Source organism: Elephantulus edwardii, unplaced genomic scaffold (genome assembly GCF_000299155.1).
Source record: "Elephantulus edwardii isolate Elephantulus edwardi_28Jun2011 unplaced genomic scaffold, EleEdw1.0 scaffold00091, whole genome shotgun sequence".
Classification (NCBI taxonomy): domain Eukaryota; kingdom Metazoa; phylum Chordata; class Mammalia; order Macroscelidea; family Macroscelididae; genus Elephantulus; species Elephantulus edwardii.
This window is the reverse complement of record NW_006399841.1, coordinates 578657-602555: the sequence shown is the minus strand read 5'-3', so window position 1 is coordinate 602555 and position 23899 is coordinate 578657. Positions and strand designations below refer to the sequence as shown.

The window sequence follows — 23899 nt, the reverse complement described above, 5'->3', positions numbered from 1 at the left end:
GAGGGTCAACTATGAGTGAGTCTGTCAGTCTGTCTATGCATCTATCTATCCATCCATCCATCCATCTCTATCTCTATCTATCTATCTATCTATCTATCTATCTATCTATCTATCATCTATCTATCTATCCATCCATCTCTATATCTATCCATCCATCCATATCTATATCTATCTATCTATCTATCTATCTATCTATCTATCTATCTATCCATTCATCTCTATATCCATCTATCCATCCATCCATCTTTCTCTCTCTCTTTCTTTCTTTCGTTCTTTCTCTACTTATCTATCAATCTATAATATCTTCTGGATTTTACTTCTCTACTTCTTACCACTAAGCCACCAGAGCCCCTCACCAAATGATCTATCACTGTACCTTAAGCCATCCCCACCCTGTGATCTAGATGTCATCATCTAAAACATCCTTTGCAGCTATTTTTAACCTCAGTAAATGAGATTCTATTTTTTTAATTGGCTCCAGCCAGCTTTCACAGCTCAATGAGAACCTCTTCCCCACTCCATGACCAGTAAGTCATGAAATCAGCGATGATGAGAGTATGGAAATGTGTCCACTTAGGGCTCCTCCCCTATTCTTTTGAGAGCTAATTGTTTAGAGAGCGATCAGTGAACCACAGCCCCGGCCTCCAATTGCAAACAAAGAATCATGTTCATATCACCGCTAACACAGTCCCTGAGCACAACATGGAATTGTTAACATGCTTTCTGAAAGAATTGCAAACTGAATGTTTCCTTTATTCCTTTATTTTCTCAAATACTTACAACGGGTCAGGTAGACACTTTAAGATCATGCCTTTAGGTGTGAAATCAATTCAAAATAGTTAATGTTGTTAAAAAAATCTCTGCAATTAAGCTATTCATTGATTAGTGTATTTTAAATTTTCATTTGGCATGCAAAACACCTATCTGATAATCCACATACATAGGCAAAAACAACACAGGGATGTATAGGGTAATATATTTGGAAATGTATGGAAAATTTTTTCAATGTGCTATTTTGTCTGGTTTTTTATTGTCTTATTTTGGTGTAATTTGAAATGCTTCAGTCCTAGCATAAATGTGCTCTCTACAGCTCTTTACGTTATCTACTTCTTGGCTTAGGGGTATTAGAAATTGTTCTGCCACCCCAAAAGTGCACAGTTCACATCCACCAGCTGCTTTTTGAAAGAAAGATGAACAATCTTCTCTCGTGATTTACTGCCTTTAAAAACCCAGTGGAGAGTCAGCTATGGGTCACTCCCTACCCCTTGGTAGGCAGCAACAACCAGTGACTGATGGACAGCCTTTATTTTGAATCTCTGTAAGATTAATTTGACATGAATCCTGAAGTCTGATTCTTGACATTGGCCAGGAGAAATGGAATGGTAAGTTCAGTGAGCCCACTGGTAGTTCATACACTGAGCTTGACGCCCCTGCAACTAAAGGCTGGAGTCAAGGCTGTGAGGCTGTGAGGTAGGGGTACAGCTCAATCATAATGCACCTTGCCCTCAGTTACCACAGAGTTGGGCACATCTCCATTGCACAGTCTCTGCAGCGGTAAATCACCCTTGGTCACCTTCACCATGTAATTTCTAAAGGCCTTTTGGATGATGGCAGCACATCTTTCTTCCTCTTTCCTCTTGGTGGTGGTGACTATGGGCTCATATAACTTCTTGAAAGGGTTGGCTTCCATGAACTTCTCCTCCATCATCGCTTTCATGCTATCAAGGCCGTCAGAGTCACCCAGCACCTTAGTGGTGAAAGCAAAGAGAATATCCATGCAGTGGAGGCGATCCCCACTTACCATGGGCAAATCCATCATCAGGAATTGATATTTATTTGGCTTTGCCACACGCAAAGGCTCTGGTAGCGTGTCAGCAAAGTCAGAAAGGACAGAATAGTTGATAAACTGTGTTGCTTCTGGATCAAACTTTTCCCAGATTTCGTAGAATATCTCAAAGTCGTCTTCACTCAAAGGGTCCTCACTTTCCTCAGTGGCTGTGTTGAAGTTCTCTAAAATGACAGCGATGTACATGTTCACAACGATGAGGAAAGAGATGATGATGTAGGTGACGAAGTAGGTTATGGCTATGCCAGAGAGGGGATGGGTCTCTGCAGAGGGGCCACACGAGTTGTTCGTTTGCAGCATGGGTCTGAGAAGGCCGTCCCAGCCCGCTGATGTGGTTATCTGGAAGAGACACAGCATGCTGCTGGCAAAGGTTTTGAAGTTGAATATGTCGTCCATTCCATCTACTTTGGAAAAACAGTTCATGCCAAAAATGGCATAGATAAACATAACGAGAAAAAGCAGAAGCCCGATGTTGAATAGAGATGGGAGGGACATCATCAAAGCAAAAAGGAGAGTCCTAATTCCTCGCGCCGCGCGAACGAGTCTCAGGATGCGGCCTATCCGAGCCAAGCGGACAATCCGGAAGAGTGTTGGAGGAAACGGAATGCTGTCAAGTTTTGACAAGGCAGAGATCATTGTACCTTAGAAGAAAAAGCACAATCAGTGAGTTCCCAGCAGCCGCTCTGCATCCAAGCCCAGGCTGCCTCAAAATCCTAACATGGTCAACATTTTTTCTTAATGTTTTTCCATTCCTATGACAATTAAGAATTTTCTTGACTAATATCGGGGAAAACATCTGCCTGTGCCTTAATTTAGAAAGCTGTTTTCCAAAGCCTCAACAATTTTGACTAAGAGAGTAATCATGGTTAAACTTAGAAAGCTTCAGTGAGTCCCAGTGTTAGCTCTGTGCACGGGCATGTCACAGAAGGGATGAGTTCTCAGACTGTGGGAGATCATGTGAGAGCTAAGGGGAACCCAGAAAGTGTCTCAAATCATGAACAAAGACAACGATGGAGAAGAAAGGGAGGCCAGAAAGGACGCTATGTTGGTTTATGAGAAGATATTTTGTGAGTTATCAAATTAACCTGATACGCATAGGTTGGGTATTTAAAGCCGCTTCTGGGCAACACATATCATAGGCTACTATATTTGTTGAGTGCATGAAATTACAAACAGATAAAAGCACAATTCGAGTCTTTTAGATTAAAAAAAAAAAAAAGATGGATTTGTGCTACTTAAACTGGGTTTGGTGAGAAGTCTATCTCCAATGATCTTTACAAATGGACAGAATCTTATTTGTGTGAAGGAATTGTAATACAGATAACATGTGAAAGGATAGTTTATTTGCCAAAAAAGCTTAACACAATATGAGTAGGGCTGGGGAGAGAGCGACCACATGGCAGTGATGTGACACTCAACTTTGGCAAATAGAGATTCCTCATATCTGGAAATATCCTCATTCCAAGGATGCCCAATGTCCAAACTCAGGAAGTTTAGGAACCAGGTTGGAAGATAATTTCTCTGTTCTTGTTGACACCCCAAGATTGTATCTCTATCAGAGATGTCTTCAGACAACTGAATATTTGGCCTAAAATGTCAGCTTGGCCCCTCATTGCCTGACTTGCAAGCAAGTGAGTCAAGGATTTAAAACAACTCACATTTTGGCCCAAATATTGCAGAGTGGCTGGAACATGCTGGCCTTGTGTAGACATGGCCTCGTTATTGCTCTGGAGGTCCTCTGAGGTCATTAGGGGTCATTGCAATGTGAGCAGCCAAAAGGCATCGGCCGTCACCTAATGACCAAAGAGAACAAGCTGATGTACTTTGCTAACTGTTAAATTTTACTAAAGATGTTTAATGTGGACATCAATTGAGTGGCCAAGCCTGGAAAGATGTGGCATGTATTAAGTGCCAATTTGATAACTGTTAGAGGTCTATTCTTTAAATATTGCCTCTTCCATTAACACGTCTCTGATTAACCCAGCCCACAGTAATCTCCTTCTTCTAAACTCTCCTCTGCTTTTGCCACATGATTTGGTGTTCATCTGATTTCCTTACCTTTGTTGATTAGGCTCTTTAAGATGAATAAGGGATTCCTGGGTGGCACATACAATTAGTACCCTTGCCTGCTAACTGGAAGGTTAGCACTTTGAGTCTACTCGAATGGTCCTCAGTAGGAAGTCCTGGCGCTCTAATTCTCAAAAAATCATCAATCAAAAAAACCCCAAGAGCAGAGGTCTACTATGAAACACTTGGAGTAACTGTGATTTGGAATTCACTTGATGGCAACTCGTACCAGTGAAGTAAATAGTCTTAATAAGTCAGCTAGGATTATTAATTCCTAGAGAGACACTCACTTTGAATTACACATATTCTATATTTGTTTAAGGCTTTAGAATGGAACTTGAAGAAGGGTAGAAGCTAAGTGTTGGAATAGAAGATTTATTGGGAAAAGCTGCCCAAACTAATGAGTGAGTGGCTGTCCTCATCCTTTGGGAAAAAAATTCTATACAGCATGTAGAACTAACACTAGAGCAGATGTTCGAGAGACAGAAGTTATATTTCAACAACTCTAACAGTACAGTGCCTGGCACTGCCTGGTATCAGCTCAGTAAATTGTAAAGTGAATGAGTGCTCCTTGGAAGTTAGAGGAGCGTTCTTTAAGTTCTCCAGAGGGCTTGCTTCACACTCATTTTGTTTTCTATCTTTTTCTAAGTTTTATCACTGCTGTCTGTTTCATCAGAACCTGTGATTGGAACTGACTAATTAAAACTGAAAAATCAATTTAACTCTAAGCATACAAAAAAAAAAGTACTGCTAGACATTATCTATTTAAATGTTATAGCTGAGAAACCAGAGAAGCCTATCAGCTGCCCCATTTGCTTGCTTTCTGAAACTTCTTCACTGTTGCCGCAACAGCGGAGTATTTTAATCCAACATAACTGTTCAATGCACCCTGCCTTTCGGAGAGAGCACAAAAGCGCCTACTTGTTAAATCGGTTTCCATTGTCCTTTTGAATTAAGAGCAGGGTGTCTGGGAAGTTTAATCCAATTATATAAGTGAAATGAAAGACTTAATTAAAACAAGACTTTAAAATTCTAAAGTAAACTCTAATGGTTTGGCCATAAAGAATTGAATGTTCAATGGTGACAGTGTGTGTACATGTGTGTGTATGTGTGTATATGTATGCATGTATTCGTGTGTGTGAAGGGAGAAATGCCGTCACTGACTCTTTTTTTCTTACTCTCCTTGTGTTAACCTCATAAGTACTCCAGCCTGTCATTAGGAAGACACACTTGTTGCTGAAGGTGTCAACAAAGTGGAAATAAGAATAGTTTGTTCCAAGGCTTAAATTACCATGTGTCACATGAAGCAAAGAGAATGTCCTGCTTGTCCTTATAATACACTGTGGGGAGCCCAATCCAGAAAGGACCATGGGGCCCCAGGCAGGAGGTGAGGGCGGACATAGCACTGTCTCAGGGAACATCAATTTTTGTCTGGCATCCACATGGATTTTGAACAAAGGAAAAATATGAGACACTAAAGATAAAGTCCTTAACATGCTCATTAGAGCTTAGAGTTCCACCAGAAAGATAAAATCTACTTAATTATCTGGGTAAGCACCAAGTAAACTTAATTTTTTTTTCTTTCTCCATTGAATAATCTTTCTCCACCTGCATAACTATTTCACTCTCTATGTCAATTGTGTAGATAATCAAGAGTCTAGTAATGACACTGGATCTCATGAAAGCATGACCCCCATGTGCTTGACTATTATTTCAGAAACTACGTTAAGCTCAGCTCTGTGGCTCGGTGGATAATTTGGGCGTCCATACTTTCAATGGCTCCTGGTGGTTTACACATCGATTTCCTGTTCTCAGCCTCACACCCCACTGGCTGCTGATTTTACTTACTAACAACAGAAAGAACCACGACAACACAATCAAATAAATTCCAGCCATTGGTGAAGTAGTATTGTCTCAAAGCAAAGATTTTGATGAGACACTCCGTTAAAAAGACCACCACAAAGGCTGTGTTGAGAGTCTCCAAGATCTCGGCTTGTTCCTTTGACTGGTTGTGGGTTTCAGCCATCATGGTGATCATGTTGAGGATAATGAGACTTATGATGAGAATGTCAAAGAATTGGCTTGTGACGAGGTCGAACACGAGGCCTTGGCATTTGTTCTGAAGAAGGAAGGAAGAATAGATTATTTTGAAATGTAAGAAGGAAATCACACCCATAAACAAAAAGGCACACAAATGAATACAATAGATTGGTCTCTCTCAAAATTAAGGCAATTTCTTGAAAAAAGTAGAGATCTTTTTCTAAAGACCAGAAAATATTCTCATTATGCTGAAATGAAGTTTCTCGTGTTAGATTTGAGAAGACAAAGATGAAGTTTGTGCCCATCTGTTTCTGGAATTTGACTTTAATAATATTAATGTGGAGAACACCTGTTTTACATAAATCCACGGAATAAAATAGAATGAGCATCTGCAAGTCTTCACTTGTCAGTTCAGATAGTCAGACCTTCGACTTAACCAAAACTCTGGCTTTTAGGTGATAGGGGCCAGTTTGGGGGGGGGGGGGCGGAAGACATCATGATGGGAAAAGCAGAGGGTGAGAGAAAGAGTAGACCCTCAAAGGGGATTGACACAGAAACTGCAACAAGGTCTTCGAGATTGTGAGCATGGTGCAGGTTAGGGCAAGTTTCCAATGTGTTCTTTCTAAGGACCACTCTGAGTTATAGTAAACTCAATGGCACCTAAAAAACCACAATGGCTGCTTTTGCTGCACAATGGTAAAGGGTCCTATAACCTAGAAAGCCTAAGATAGATATGTCTCAACACCAAGAAAACAAAAATCCTCACCACTGGACAATTAGGCAACAGCGTGATAAAGAAAGGTTGAAGCTGCTAGTGATTGATTGTCTTTGGCTTCACAACCAACATCTATGGTAGCAGGAGTGAAGAATCAGAAAACATTTTGCATTGGAAAAATCTTCTGCCATCAACTTCTCCAAAGTTTTATAGGGTGATGATGTCAGTTTAAAGACTAAGATGTGCCTAAATGAAGTCATAGTATTTTCAATTGCTTCCTAAGTATCTGAAAGTTAGACGATGAAAAGGAAGACTAAAGAAGATTGATGCCTTTGAGTTGTGGTGTTGGAGAAGAGGATTGAATATACTATGGACTTCCAAAAGAACTAACAAATCTGTCTTGAAATAAATGCAACAGAGTGTTCCTTAGACACAAAATGATGACGTGCCATCTCACTTATTTTGGCACATTTTCAGAAGGAACCACTTCTTAAAGATAGGACGCTGGGAAAGATAGGGATTCAGTGAAAGAGAGGAAGACCCACCTCACAATGTATTGACACAGTGACTACCGCAATGGGCTTAATGACAGAGATTGGGACGTTGATGCAGAATAAGGTAACGTTCAGATCTATCATGTGTAGAGTCAACTATGAGTTGTAGTTGACTCAACTGCACCACACAACAAGTCCTTTACAGAAAAAATTAGCTGACAATCTGATACTACATTCTGCAGATGACACAAACTTGTTTGCTGAAAATGAGGAGGACTTGAAGCACTTGCTGCAGAAGGTCAAAGACTGTAGTCTTCAAATAATATAGATTGAAGCTCAACATCAAGAAGACAAAGATTCTCACCACTGGACTGGGCCAAGTGGAAGCACCTTGATAGATGGAGAAGAGATTCAGGTTGTTAGCTTGCTTGGATCCACAATCAAGACTCTTGGCACCAGCGGTCAAGAAATCAAAATATAAATTCCATTCATTGGGAAAATCTACTGTCAGGGACCTCTCCAGAGTACCAAAAAGCAACGATGTCAGTCGAGAGACATGATTTTCATAATTACTTGCTATGCATCAGAGAGCTGGACAAGGACAGAAGAAGAATTAATGCCTTTAAGTTGTGATGCTGGAGAAGAGTCATGAACATACCATGGACAACCAAGGAAACAAATAGATCTTTCTTGGAGAAACCAAGTTTCTCCTTATCTCACATACTTTGGGCAGGTAGCCAGGAGGGTCCAGTCCTTGGAGAAGGACATCATGCTTGGAAGGGTGGAGGGACAGTGCAGGTGAGGAAGACTCCAGATGAGATAGATTGACACAGTAATGGGCAATTTGGGAAGGTATGTTGCAATCAGTGAGACTGGATCAGGGCAGGGTAAGCTTCAGAGCTACTATAAAAACAGTGTTGCTATGGGTTGCAGGCAACTCAATGGCCCATAACAACAACAACAACAACAATCTGATACAGGAAGTTGATAATAAATACTGTGAAGTAAATATAAGAATGTATGACATCAACTTCATACCAGAAAATTCTAGTAAAAATTTACAGATATGTTTTACATTTGGGTAACATGAAGTCCAAACTGCTCATATCACTGCAATAAACATAAGATCAGCATCTTCTGTGTGTTCTCTAAAATGTAAATGAAAGCTACTGCCCAGTGTCTCACTGGCGAATGTGAAGATCTCATTGTCCAAGGATATGGGGACAACAGTGGACATCGGTTGTTAGTGAGTTCTTAGATGATGCTTGTGAATTTCACAAACAAAGGAGACTGCAGAAACCCCGATTCCTAAGCAATCTATGATGCATATAGTTAGGATTATTCACATGCTCTTACCTGTGGCCTTGGAATAGGTTTCTGAGGTTTCTTGGATCCCAATTTTTTCATTGCATTGTAGTACTTCTTCTGTTCTTCCGTCATAAAAATGTCTTGGCCGCCTAAGTATACGGAAAATATAATTAACAGGAAGTTGGGGGGGTTAGTATAATTTCTGGGATTTTTTTTAGAAATAGTTTTAAGTTATATTACATTTTTATTTATCTTGAAATTTGTGTGAAAAATAACAGAGGTCAGACTCTAGGTGAGGTTAAAAGGGAAAAGGGTTTAAATAAAAAAGTGGAGAAAAAATAAGGTTATCCACTGTACTTCATAGTTTACAATATAATCGAAGGTTCCAAATGTTTTGCAAACATCTACAGAATTCTTACAAAAATTTAGACCACAAAAAATGCTAAATAAAATCCTTTTAAATAATGAATGTGTAAAATATAACTAGCAAAATTTTATAAAACCTGCCCATAACTATTTCAGAGGATGGGAGTAAGTTTGAAGGGACAGAATTTGCAGAGTTTTCACTCTTGAGCAATAAAGAGTTAAAGCAATGAATTGGGATTTTATTTTCTAGAAATTTAAGCATAAACTATCCAGAAACACTGGTAAGACAAAACAGAATTTCTACTAAGTGTATAGCTGAACTTGGGCAAAGGTAAAGAAAACATCCAGGATCTAAAATTCAAAAGAGATTTTCTAAAAGAAAATAACACCACCAACAACAAAAAGAAAATAACAACAAAGTGAAATTGCCTCCAAAGTTATGAGTCATCAAAGGTATTTGCCAATCTCTAGAAACTAGATTTTTTAAAAAGTATCTATATCTAAGCAGGAGTGGTATCCATTTCCTAAACCACATGCCTCTGAAAACTCTACGAACATAGAGAAATGACAATAGTTATAGTACAGGGTTCAGGTGTTTTGTTCATAGGGTCGCTATGAGTCGTGCTCGAATTTAACAACAACATGTCTATGTCTAGGGAGCTCTGGTGGCCTAGTGGCAAGAAGCTGCACTGCAAGCCCAAAGGCATGTGATTCAAGGTCACCAGAGGCTCTGAGGGAGAAAGGCGGGCAATCTCCTCCCATGCAACAACACCATGTCTAGATCTATCAGATTATGATTTTTAAAAATCCTTGGAAACAGTTCTACTCTGCAGCATTTGAGGTTTCTGGGCTCAGACCTGATTTGACATAAACTAGACTCTTTAAAAACCAGGATGGAGTCAGCACTAGAGGCAGTGGATTTATGTGAAGGGCAGGGTTCCTGGATGAACCTGGACTTCCCAAAGGCTGCTTTCTCTATGAAAACGTGGAAAATAGACATGAGCAAACATGGCTATTTCAGCCCTGCTGGCAATTGGCCACTCTTGACTGTTTTAAACGAATGCTTGGAATTTGAACTTACACCCTCAGCATGGACGTAGAGTAACAGCCTTAGACCTAAAGCAGGTTGTTCTGAGATGCACTGGGGTGACAAATGCTTTTTGTAATTCTATTTGTCATGATTGTATTAATGCTGTTGTTCTGAATGTCTTGTGTGCTGTGTGGAGAAGCAGGAAATGAAAAGTTGTGGAAATTGCTAATCCCATCATCTTCTGGGCCTCTAAGAACCGGATTTCCCGGTGAGGAGAAGGGGAGATGCAGATAATGTAGAGAAGAGATTAAGTGAAAACTTTTTAGTCCTAAATTTGAATGATCACCTTACAAATTTCCACATATATATTTCTCTCTAGGCCTAGAGGTGAAGTAGCTTTGCCCACTGAAAAGACTAGAAATAGTGATTAGGTCCGTAATCTTTTTTTTTTTTTTAAATTTTTGTGTGTGTGTACCGTCAAATCAGATCTGACTGCTACAGGAGGAGATTGTCCCTCCTTCCCCTGAAGAGCATCTGGTGGATTTGAACCGTGCGCCTCTGCGATTGTAGTTGCAGCTCCTTGCCACTAGGCCACCAGAGCTCCCTAGGTCCGTAATCTTAACACCATTCCCAGCTGAAGAATGCAGTGTTTCACAGAGAAATGGCTGCTTCCCGGTCTGGAATGGGAAATGTTCCACCTGGTTCTCAGACACCTTGTTATTGTAGAGAAGAAGAAAACTAACTGTGAAATGGGAGGACCTTATTTTAATTCTGGTTTGGGGGGTGGAGGGGTGGAGGGGTGGTGGTAGAATGAAATTCTAACACTTTAATATAAGTAGCTTGTTTTAAAAAATGGACCGGAGAGTATTATGCTGAACAAACTAACTCAATCTCATAAGGACAAATACTACATAAGACCATTATTGTAAAAATATAAGGATGACTAGTAAAACATGTAGGAAGACCCAAGGGAGGAAGGAGAGAGAGCAGAAGGGTGAGGATGAAAAGGGATGAAACCACAAGATTGCACAACCTGGTGGGTTGAAGGAGGAGGTAAAAGAAATAGAAAGGATTCAGCTGGGACATGAAAAGAGAGGGTAATGATGGCCATGTCCAGAAGACAAAAATTCTCACCACTGGACCAATTGGTAGCATCAGGATGGATGGTGAAGAGATTGAGATTGTTCACAGATTCAGTTTGCTCGGCTCCATGGTCAACACTCTTGGCACCAGTAGCCAGGAAATAAAAAAACATATTGCGATGGGAAAGTCTGTGGTTAGGGACCTCTCTAAAGTACTCAAGAGCAACGGTGTCTCTCTGGAGACTAAGGTGCGCCTGATACAGGCCATGGTTTTTGCAATCACTTGTCATGCATCAGAGAGTTGGACAATGAATAGGGAGGACAGAAGGAGAATTCACGCCTTTGAGCTGTGGTGCTGGAGAAGAGTACTGAATGTACCATGGACTGCCAAGAAAACAAATAGATTCATCCTAGAGAGGGTTAAACCAGGCTGCTCCTTGGAGGCAAGGATTCTGGGGCTTCGTCTGACATACTTTGGACATGTTGTAAGGAGAGACAGGTCTTTGGAGAGGGACATCATGCTGGGCAGAGTGGAGGGACAGCGCAGGAGGAGAAGACCCCCTATGAGGTGGATTGATTCAGTGACTGGGGTAATCGGGATGGATGTGTCAGAGGCAATGAGATTGGCACAGGATAGAGCAGGGTTTAGGGCTGTTGTACATAGGGTCGCTATGAGTCGCAAGCGACTCGACGGCACATAACAACAACAACAACAATATGTGGGAATGATTATATGAAGCACAATGTGAATGAAGAATAGTGTATACAAAGAATGAAAACACATAAGGGAGCTCTGGTGGCCTAGTGGCAAGAAGCTGCACTGCAATCCCAGATGTGCCTGGTTCAAATCCATCAGATTCTCTGCTGGAGAAGGAGGGACAATCTCCTCCTGTACCAGTCAGATTTGATTTGATGGTACAATGCACAAAAAAATAAGAAAATTTTAAAAAAAGAATGAAAACACAGTGTATACAAACTTAGTAAGCAAACCAATGTAAAAAAAATTTAAAAAATGAAAAGCTTATTAAAGACTGGCAAATCGATGCTACAAAAATTCTAAATCCGAACAGTGGTCTTCAACTTTTTAGGTGTCATTAGAAGTCATGGTCATGTTTTAAAATATTCCATGAGAAACACTTAAGGACGAAATGTGATGGCTGTGATTTACAGTATAAAAAAATCTGGTATCAGGGTTGGGTAAAGACATAGAGGATAAAAAGAGGTTCCTAAGACAATAAATGCTGTGCTGGGTGATAAGTATTTAGGGTTGGTGCTACTCTATACTCTTGTGCGTGTTTGAGATTCGTCTAAAAAAAGCAAATTAAACAAAGCAAGAATGCAGTGTGGATTGATCAGAATAGTGGCTTCAAATGTAAACCTACATCTGAAATATCAAAGGCTGACGTCCACACTTCAGGGATTGATTACAATCAGGCTGGACATTGTGGAGGTGACTCGGGGCAGCACAACCCTTCGCAGCAGCAGCAAGGAAGTTGCAGAAGGACAGTGACTGACTTTCCCAGCAGACACTGAGAAGGATGTTGGGGGGGTGGGGTAGAGGCAGTCCTAAACCAACTAGGATATAAATGTAAGACAAAACTAATAAAGACTGGCAAATCGATGTCATAAAAATTCTAATTGTTTACAATTTGAAAAAATCAGGACATGGATCTAAAAAGCAAGCCACAAACTGAATTTGCGGTATGAAAACATGAAACGATGACAATTCCAATTTTGAAAAGGGCACTGATCTTCTGTCAAGAGCAATGGGAAAAACGGGAAATGGATACAAGTGGTGGTTATACAACATGACGAAGGTGATTATTGTCACTGAACTGAACATGTTAAAAATGTTATACATGAGAGAGCTCTGGTGGCCTGGCAAGAATCTGCACTTCAATCTCAGAGGCATGCAGTTCGAATCCACCAGAGAGGAGGGGCAATCTCCTCCTGTGTCCGTTGGATCTGATCTGACGGTACACGCACACAAAATAATAACAAAATTTAAAAAAATATTATACGTGGTAAAGGTTTTGTTATATATAAAGCAAAAGATATACATATGCATGTTTCTATATATGTAGCTATCTGTATATATATATGTTTATATGAGATAAAGATAAGCAGTCAACTCCTGTGTGATTTATTGCCTATGACAACGCACTAGAGTCAGCTGTGAGTTAGTTCTGACTCAGTGGCATAGAGCAACAACAGCAACAATCTATGTTTATAGATATAGGCAGATAGAGATAAGGATATAGACATATTTGGAGAGAAACATGATACTTGGAAGGGTGGAGGGACAGCGCAGGAGAGGAAGACCCAAGATGAGATGAACTGATACAGTAACTGGCATAATGAGGGTAGGTGGGTTGTAGACAGTGAGACTGGCTCAGGATAGGGCAGGGTTCAGAGCCGTTAAGCATGGGCCACTGTGAGTCACAAGTGACTTGACAGCACACAACAACAACAACAGGGGAACTTTGGTGGCATAGTCTGTAGGGTGGGATGCTGCTATCCCAAAGGTGGCATCTAATTGTTTGAATTCACCTCTAATAGTTTGAATTCACATCTAATAATTTGAATCCACCAGTGGCTTTGAGGAAGGAAGATGGACAGTCTCCTCCAGTGTGATCTACAGTCTCTGAAAAGCCACTGGAGGACCACCTAGGAGGCAGTTTTGAGAGGATATCAATGAGGTTGAGTATTCTGGAGTTATGTGTGTGTGTGTGTGTGTGTACACGCACACACAGAGGCATACATATACACACATGTATATACACACACACCCCGACATGACAGGATAACAGAGCAGAACTTCCCTGTAGGTTCCCAAAGCTGTGATCTTTCTGCAAGCAGATTATCCTAACCTCTTTCCCATGGAATGTCAGGCAGGTTAGAACTGCTGGCCTTTTAGTTAACAGTTGAGCACCTAACCACTAAACAATCAGGGTTCCTATATAGAGTGTACCCAATAAAAATGTAAAATCTTCTAGGTGGTATAGCACTAGTCTGTGCATTGCTGTGCAGAGGTAACTCGTGTTGCTGTGATGCTGAAGACTGTGACAGTGATGTGCCAATCGTGATAATGGGCACCCATGGTGGACAGTGTTGGCTGGAGCTTCCCAACTAAAACAAGCCTGGAAGCAGGAGCAGCATCCACTTCCGAAATGGCTTGCCTCCGGAAACTCTGTACAAACAGTGCTCAGGCCGTTTGTTCATAGGGTCGCTATGAGTCGTCTACAACTCGATGGCACCAAACAACAACAACAACATATATTTAAGTACTCAAAGGATATGAAGAGAGAAGAAATCCTGATGACTATCAACCTGTTTAAAAAAAAAGTGTTACCTCACTAATGATGAAAAATATTAAAATACATGAGACCACATGTTTACCCACCAAACAAGAAAAGACAAAAGAAAGTTCTAACACTCGGAATAATGAGAACAGACAAATTGGCATTTCCATACCCTGCAGAAGAGTACCCAGCACAGTGTTTCTGGAAGGTAATTTGGGAACACATTTTAATTTCTTAGATTTATTTCATCCTAAGGAAATATCCAGATGCACAGAGAGAAGCTCAGGAATACTTATAATTGTTTCAGAAGAGCAAGATATTTAGAAACACCCTAAATTTCTTGACAGAGGGGAATGATGAGACTAAATTGTGCTTTATCCACAACATGAAGTGTAATTCATTAAATCTCGGGAAAGTCTTAGGCTTTCCAGAAAAAGAGATGATTCCATGGCCCAGATTCAATTAAATGGAGAAAACCACAAGACTAAAAGTATAGTACAATCTCAATTGTGTAAAATATTTGGGGTAAAACAAAAAGAATAAAAGGCACTGTGGCAAGTTTCATCACGTGTTCAAAACAAAACAAAATATAAAAACAACACTGCCTTATGGGTAGGAAGATCTGGTGGCTTAGTGATAAGCAGTTGCTCTGTCAACCCAAAGATTCACTGTTCAAATTCACCAACTTCTCCAAGGCAGAAAGATGGCAATTCTCTTCCAATGTGATCGATAGCATTTGAAACCTCATAGAGTCAGCTATGAACCAACTTGATGGCATGAAGCAGCAACCCTGTGAGTAGTTTAACTTTTCTTTGTATCTTCCTCCATTTCCTTAATTAACTACAACTCTCCTATAGTTTTTAGACAAAGAAAAAGAAACATCTGTTTAATTTGACACAGGGAAAAAAATTCCCTCTAGCCCTGTATCTTCCTCGCCATCTTTCCAATTTAGAGGGGAAATCTGTCGAGGTTTAGGTGTTGGAGGTCAGGGCACACATTTGGTGAATGAGGAGAATGTGTGTTTTGGGGAGTTTTATGGTTTTTACCTCAGGTAACAAAGTACACTTGAAAGGTTATTAAAACGTGACTCCTGAAGCCATTTTACTCTGCATACACAAATCAAAAGGGCCTTGAGGATGTCTAACAACACGTCCTTAAATTATCTCCCCCAAAGTAAACTCTTTAAATGGGTTGAAGGCTCAGCAGAAAAGCAAAGTACCTTTTAGATGTGTCTATAATGTCATGAATATTAATCCTTCCGGCTACTGATCTAATGAGGTTCAATTACTGTCAGGCTTAATCTTAACGGTAACAATGTGCATTGATTAAAAGGCTAAGACAGAGTTTAAAAAAAAACGTATTAACTAAAACGCAAGTGTTATTAAGTCTTTTTCAGTCTCATCTTGGAGAATCTTCTTCAAGGGAGCAGGTAACCCCACATTTGTTTCTGTGTGGATGATAATGGTTACTTGGAACAGCCATCTAGACCAGAATTATGATCCATTCAAGCTCTTTGGAAAAGAGAGATGAAATTACCAAGTCAGGACAACCCAAGGATACTTATCTTTCTCTGCTGCTGGTTGAAGTTGTCAATAATAACACCAATAAAGAGATTCAGGGTGAAGAATGATCCAAAGATGATAAAAATGACAAAGTAGAGGTACATGAATTTATTGTCCTCAAACCTTGGCTGTTCATTTGGCTGTCAGGGTGTGTTTAAAAGGAGAGACAAGAATAATTACTAGAAAAGAAGCAAAGTCATGGTAAAGAGTCGTGGCAGTGCAGGGGTTAAAATGATCAGTGGTTAATCTAAAGGTTGGTGGTTTGAACCCATCAGCTGCTTCTCCATGGAAAAGTGAGGCTAGAAATACTTCAAAACAAATAAACTCGTACTGTCAAGTTGGACCAGACGCATGGCTGAGCGTCCAGTGGATTTCTTTGAGACTGTAAATCAGAAAGGTGGAGACTGCCCATCTTTCTCCTGTAGGGCAGCAGATGGATTCGAACCACCAGAGAGGAATGACTTTTGGATTAACAGCAGCTCACCCTACGGATTCATCACTCTGGATACCCTCTGGAGCAATTCTGCCCTGTTCTGTAGAGTCACAATGAGTTAGAACCCACCCAGTTAAAAGGACTGTATTCTTATTGCTGTCTTTATCTGTTTTAGTCAGAGACCAAAGTGTTTCTCAGTAATAGTATTAACCATCCAGCTGCCCCGAGCCAAACAGGGCCTCTGGAAAGAGGCATCTTCCCATGTCCTCTCGCTCACTTGCAGGGGGTGAGAAAATTGGGGGTTTTCTTTTAAGTAAAGGAGAGGCAGAGGTGTGGCACAGTCATCTGTGTCCACAGCAAGAGATCTCCGGTGCTCAGTGCGGGGAAAGTAATTGAAGGAGGGGAGCTAAAGATGAAGACCTCAGGCAAGGTTGGCTCAATTACCAACGTTTGACCATCACAGCCTTTATATTCTCTATCTGTCCTATCTAATCCGTGGTGATACCTTATTCATCATTAAGTTCTTAGTGCCCAGCGTACCTTCACAGGTGTCTGGGTGACAAAGGTGGTTTATACTCAATCACTAGCTGAATAGCCCATGGACAGTCAAAAGAACAAATGGAGAAGGTCTCTCAGAGGAAGTGCAGCTGGAGCGCTTGCTGGAAACAAAGATGATGAAGCTTCTCTCTCACACTCTGGGCCTGTTGCTAGGAGACACTATTCCTTGGAGAAGAATTTCATACTTGGAAAGATGGAGGGACAGCGAAGGAGAGGAAGACTCTCAACCAGGTGAATTGACACAGTGACGACACAGCTGATCTTAGTCTCAGGTGACTTGAGGTGTCCATTTTTTGGAACATTTATTATTATTATTGCTCTGGTGGCCGAGTGGTAAGAATTTGCTCCACAATTCCAAAGGCAAGCAGTTCGAATATTCCAGCTACTCCTCAGGAGAAGGAATGGCCATCTCCTCATACTCTATGTGAGTCTCTGAAAACCCACTGAAAGGGGTTGTTTCTGACTGAATGGTACACAACAACAACAGGCATTATTATAGTAATGGCGTATCAGAAACAAACAAACAAAAAGACTATTCAGCATCTGGCCTTTAAATAAGATTATGCAGTGGACCCATAATTTTATGGAAAAATATGTTGGTGGCTTTGTGTATCCCAAGTTGAACTGTGAAACAAAAAGCTGGTGGTTCAAATCACCGGACACATAGTGGGGGGGAAAAGATGGCTACTCTCTCCTTTAAAGGGTTTCTGGCCTCAGAATCCCAACGGAAGGTCACTATAAATTTGGATTATCTTGACAGCCGTGGGTTTGGGTTTTTTAATAGACGGACTGCAGTGACTGTCGCAATGGGCCCAAGTATATCAGAGATGATGAGGATGGCACAGGAGGGACAAGATTCAGGCTGCTTGTTCATAAGGTCACTGTGGGTCCTACTTGACTAAACAGCACCTAACAACAGCAACAACACAATAAAAAAAGTTATTGCCTTGAGATAAAAACGAAGAAAAACCTCACTGCTGGTTCCAACTCACAGCACCCTTCTTTAGGTTTCCGAGGCTGTAATTCTCGACAAGGCTGTCCATCTTTCTTTCTCTCCTAAGCTTCTGGCAGATTCGAACCACTGGAGACATGGAGCCTTTTGGTGAGCCATCCAACATGTTATGGACTGTGCAAAAATCCACCAAGTCCTTCCTGACATATCAACAGCTTGAAGGGATAGAAGGTTCAGATAGGAACAAAGACAGAAGCTCACCGAGCTTGGTCTTGGGGAATTGTGGGCGACAAGAGGGGAAGTCAGAGCCTGGAGATGTGTGTCCTGATTCTCTCTCTCTGGGTCTACCATGATTTGAGGGCATATGGAAGATATAAAATGTGCTTAGTTTTCCATTTCTTTTTCTTGGGGAAAATGGCTGTAGTGAGAAGACCTGGAAAATATATATATTAGGAAAGGAGAATAGAGTAGCCTGTTGTTGTTGTTCTTAGAAGTATGATTCATAGAGATTCTGTGAACAGATCTGGACCCTGTCCTATCCCGTGACATCCTCACAATCTCAGACACCCTCAAGCCCACTGCGGCAGTCACTGTGTCAATCTATGTAGCTGAGAGTAGCATTGTCTCTTGAATTTCCCTCTAGTGACCACATGGATTGGACATGAAGCTGACAGTCATGGTGGGCCTCACAGCCCAGAGTGGTGGGCCTTACAGCCCAGAGTGGTGGGCCTCACAGCCCAAAGTGGTGGGCCTCACAGCCCAGAGTGGTGGGCCTCACAGCACGGAGCGGGAGTAAATTGCTGTGTCTGCGGGCCATGTAGAGGATAAGAAGGTGGGGTGGGGAGGGAAACTGCTTTTGAGACCAGGATGAGTGAGTTAAAGGAGAAAATGACTCATGGTTTTACCGGTCAGCCACCTTGACAAGGATCATCATGTTAGATGCCAGCATAGACCAGTAAGCACACCCCAAGATCAACACCAGTGCGGGCACTGCCCACACCTATCATTCACTCTGGGAGCTTGTGTAAGCCATAGACATCTGGATAAGATCTCCTCCCCACCCTTACATTAGGGCAACCTAATGTAAACATCATAAAGATGATAGAAAAAAATGAGGGCATTATTAGTTTAAAAATATGTCCCTTTTTTGGTAAGTTATCTCTGTTACTTCTACAAGACTATTTGTATACGTCTAACTCTGATGGCACAATCCATAGGAAGTTGTGCTGCTAACCCCCAAAAACTGTGCCTCTCTGGCGGTCTGAATTCACTGGCATCTCCACAGGAGAAAGATAGACAATCTCCTCTCACACAATTTACTGCCTTGGAAACCCAGTGAAGGATCAACTGTGAGTTAAGAGTTTTACTGCAAGCTCATATATATTGAATACTTACTATACATCAGAAATCAACTTAGCTATTCTGAATAAACAACACATACATGATACATAAGCATTATGACGGGGGAGGAGGACGGGACAGCAATTTTTATTCCCTTCTTGACTCAAATAATTGATTTTGGACAATTCTCTTTCTTTATCCCTCAGTTTCATCAAGTAGGGAATAGAAATGGATTAAATTATTGAGTATTCTTCTAACATTGTACACCCATGATCATTTTCTATTTGGCTTTAAACAGTTGGCAGTCACTACAAACCCTTTTAGTTTCTGGAGAGCCTAGGCTGTGGGAGGGTGTCTTTTTTAATTTTAATTAATTAATTTTAATGAAAGTTTACAGAGACTTTGAATTTCCATTCATTCATTGTTGCAATTTATCCCCTGCCCAACCTCCTCCTCCCCAGTTCCTCTTCTCTTTGAAAAGTGAAGAAGAAAAAAAAAATTCTTTCATTGTTATATAATCCCTCCCCTCAAGTTTGGTCAGATTTAATCCAGATCTAAGGTCTTTCCCACAGCCAAGGGGAAATGCCCTTTGAAATTTAGCCTCTGTCTAACCAATCATTTGGAGAAGAGGTGAGATGGAATAAAATCAAGGCTTCTTGTGATTCTTTTGTTTCTGACACTATCTCTCACATGTATGAGAGATACTATCTCTCCTCCTCACTACAGAGAAGAAGATTAAATTCTGAAGCAGCTAAGGTACCAGATACACCAAGAAATTCTAAAGAACTTTTTAACAGAATAATTTCAATAATTTCACAGTGTTACATTCCAAGAAAAACAGGAAGAGACAGCCTAGCAGCTGGAACTACAGCACATGAAGTTCTGGCCTGTCTACTGCATGATAAACCTGAACTGATAGACTCTGTAATATATTAAAACACAGTCTCACCTCTCTGGAATCAACAGCTGCATACATAATATCTGTCCAGCCCTTAAATGTTGCCTGTAATAAAAGTAAAGAAATATAAACATAATTGTAGACACTGTCAACAGAGTCAAGTCATATAAAACAAGCAAGTAAGGCCCAGTAGAACGATGTTCTAAAGATGTTGTCTCTCCCTTCCAGGATAGAATGCTCAAATAAAATTTAAAAACAACCAAACAAACCCAACAAAAGTAGAAGGAAGCTCAAGAATAGGGTGTACCAGGGTTTTGTTTTATTTTTTTTCTTCTCCATCTTCATTTATCCACAATAAAAAAAAATTAAAAATTAAATTTCCACTTTAGAAAATTGTTTGCGATGCTGTGAACCAAACATTTTGCTTCCCTGGTTAAGTCTTGGGTCCTCATTCTGGAAGCTGCATCTGCTTTCAATATCTGGGTAAGACCTGGGAACTGTGGTTTGACCTGGGGCTGACTTCCAATAAGAGAAAAGTATTGATGTTTCCTCAAAAAGCTGAACACAGAAATTCCACATGACCCAACTATTACACTGCTAAGAATATAACCCAAGGAAATCAGAACTGAGACATAAACAGAGATATGTACACCTATGTTTATACCAGCATTATCCACAATAGCAAGAATGTGGAGTTAGTCCAAATGCCTATCAACAAACAAACAGATTCAGAAATTTTGGTACATGCACACAGTGGAATATTATGCAGCAAAAAGAAACTGATTTCTTAAAATACTGTATTACCCAGCCACAATAGAATGGATTAAAACATTATGGTACATTCACACAATGGAATACTTACTACGCAGAATGCAGGAGCAGTGATTTTTTTTTAAATTTAATTTTAATGAAAGTTTACAGAGACTTAGGTTTCTAGTCATTTATTGTTGCACTTTTCTCCCTCCCTACCCCCTCCCCACCAATTCACTCTTCTCCTTGAAAAGAAAGAAAAACTCTTTTGTTGCTATGCAATCCCCCCCACCCCCAAGTCCACTCCACTATGCAGCCTTCACTCTGGACTTCTGTAATGACAAGAATACCCATTCATATGTCCCTTTTAAACAGTTCTCTCCCTCATCTGTTTCAATGTAATATGCATCATTCATCCCCTCCTTCTCTGACTTCCCTCAACCCTGCTGTCATTCTCAACAGGGGCCCCATGGAGTAGTTGTGCTTTTGTGACTGAGATATTTCTCTCTGCATAATGTCCTCCAGGGTCACCCATTTTGTATAATATTTCATGAGTTCCTTGTTTTTCAATGCAGCGTGGTATTCCATTGTGTGAATATACCAGAGCTTCTCTATCCATTCATTTGTTGATGGGCACTTGGGTTGTTTCCAGCTTTTTCCTATTGCAAACAAAGCTGCAATAAACATGGGTGTGCCAAGGAGCAGTAATTTTGAAAATCAATACATAATTTGTGAGGGACTGGAGAACATTATGCTAAATGAAGTAATTCAGTCCCATAAGGACAAATACTGTGTATACTGTAGAAATAGAAAGATAACTAGTAAAATATGTATGAGGATCCAAAGGGAGGAGGGCAGGAGCAGAAGGGTGAGGATGGGCAGGGGAGTAATCATAGGGCCACACAATGTGATGGGTAGAGGGAGGGGTAGGTAAAGGAAATGGGAAAGTTCCAGTGCAAAAAACAATATATACAAACTTTGTAAATAAACCAGTATAAAATAAATATTTTATTTTTTTAAAAACACTATGTAATATGAATGAATCTGGAGATCATTATGCTGAGTGAACTAACTCAGTCTCTTAAGAATAAACACTTCATAAGATCATGATTGTAAAAATAGAAAGATAAGGAATACAATATGGTAACATTTTAGCCTAAAGTTGGCTTTTTAGCCATTACCTTAGCCTTTTTACCTCTTGTCTCCAGCTACCTTAATTGCAGATACAGGGTTGTGCAAATCATCAACAGCTGTGGGTCTAGGGTAAGAGAGATAGTGCTTCCCACACTGCTTCTCTCCCTCATTTCCCCCCTCCCATCCCCCTCGTTCCCTGTGTTTCCAAGGCTGTAATCTTTAGGGAAGCAGACTGCAACTTTCTCTTGTGGAACAGTTAGCTGGTAGGCTTAACCTCTCATTTTAGTCAGTGTCTGAACACTTAGCTGTTTTAATCATTGTACCTTCAGGGTGGCTTCCACTTGACCTAGCCCCTTCTGTCCCTGACATTAGGACTCTAGAGGTACCGTGGGGCTAGGCTATGGGCTCTTTATCTGCTTCCTCTCTGGAGTGATACGGGGCTGTGCTATTCTCACTTGTCTGTTTCGGACAATCATTTGTGGGAAATGGAAAGGGGGAATGGATGGAAAATGGGAAAAGTAGCAGAGGATAGCAGAGTTTGGTGGGTGGATGTGTGTGTGTTTGTATGAAGGAATAGGAAAGATTCAGTGGGGACTTGAAAAGACGGGGTAAAAATAGGCACAGATTAACATGAACTATATAAAATACAATGCACATAAATGGTTGTACGAAGCACAATGTGCATCAATAAAGCACAATATAAATTAATTATCGTAAGCAAACAAAAAAAATTTCAAAAGACAAAGGCATTCTTAATGGATGGCCTGGCATCTCAGACTCCTTCATGTCTCACTTGGCTGAGCTCTGGAGAGCAAGATGGCATGTAGAATGAGGCGAGATTTACAGACTTTTATAGTGGTGTCAGCTGGAGATTGAGACTCAGTGACCAATAAAGTAGAAGATGTTCAGTAGGGAAAAATTTAAGGTGTCCGTCCCCTTTGACCATGAGCTCAGATGGAGAGTGTACAGTTTTATTAGCTGAGAAATAATTTCCTCTACCCTCAGAGGAAAAAACAAAACAAAACAAAAAATACCCTAAAATCCAAAGAAAATATGCCAAGGGCACTCACCACTTGCAGCAGAGCGAGGTAAGCCATCGGCACGTTGTCAAAGTTCACTTCGAGGTAGGTCCAACAGTATGGCTTGCCGGCGTTGATGCATTGACTTCGGTTTGTAATGTTGACATAATTAACGTCTGAGCTTTTATCTGTATTATTAATGCATTTTCCAAACTTCCCAGAGAAGATGTTTACTCCCAGAATGCAAAAGATGAGCCAGAAGATGAGGCAGACTAGCAAAACATTCACAATGGCAGGAATGGCCCCAATGAGAGCGCTGACCACCACCTCAGAGAAACGAAAGAGGAGAAAAGCCCTGTGAGAGGTGTGCACAAGTCCCCACGCCCTTGACTCTCAGGCTGCATTTCTTCAAGCTGTACCTTCTTTCTCCATCCCCTGCCCTCTCCCCTCTCCCAGCTCCATGAGTCAGCAGTTTTCCATAGTGTTTCCTTTCTATTGCTACTGAGAACTTGAGAAGTGCCGTCCAATGATGGCCTTATGGAATTCCTGGTTTAGGATTCTGAGTCAGAACCCTTCTTGGCGGCCACAGAAATGTTAGAAAAGACAGCCTTCTCTACATCTTTCAGATTCTAAGCAATGGGCTGGGTGGAAAGAAACCCAGGAATGTTTCTTTTAATTGAAGGAATTTTTAGTCCATGAGGAACTAATGTCTTTGCTTAGCTAGTTGAGGGTCTCTCCCATCCATCTGAACAATGTACCTTCATTCCTTCAAACTGGGACAGTGCTCGAAGGGGTCTGAAGGCTCGTAGGATCCGGAATGATTTGAAGATTGTGGAGTTTTGAAGATTGACGAGACTGGTCACAGAGACCTACCAGGGAGAGAAGCAACAGGTGACAGAGGTGATGGTATGTCCAAAGAATCTGGTGGAGGAATCCAGAGTCCTTATTCTGAGGGGGTAAAACAGGTTGTGTCATTGTGTCCATATCAACAAACCAGACTCA

At 40.8% G+C, this 23899-nt stretch overlaps 1 protein-coding gene across 1 annotated transcript in view; it reads right to left on the bottom strand.

Annotated features, from left to right (window-relative positions):
* Positions 1-1483: 1483 nt before the first annotated feature.
* The window catches only part of SCN11A (sodium channel, voltage-gated, type XI, alpha subunit), a 93532-nt gene continuing 71116 nt past the window's right edge, over positions 1484-23899 (bottom strand). Inside the window, exons 20-26 of the mRNA XM_006890647.1 lie at positions 23656-23766; positions 22949-23224; positions 20046-20099; positions 15811-15952; positions 8519-8619; positions 5762-6032; positions 1484-2487 (exon numbers count right to left, since the gene is read on the bottom strand). Coding sequence (XP_006890709.1) covers positions 1484-2487; positions 5762-6032; positions 8519-8619; positions 15811-15952; positions 20046-20099; positions 22949-23224; positions 23656-23766 — 1959 coding nt within the window. The remainder of the gene's footprint in view (positions 2488-5761; positions 6033-8518; positions 8620-15810; positions 15953-20045; positions 20100-22948; positions 23225-23655; positions 23767-23899) is intronic.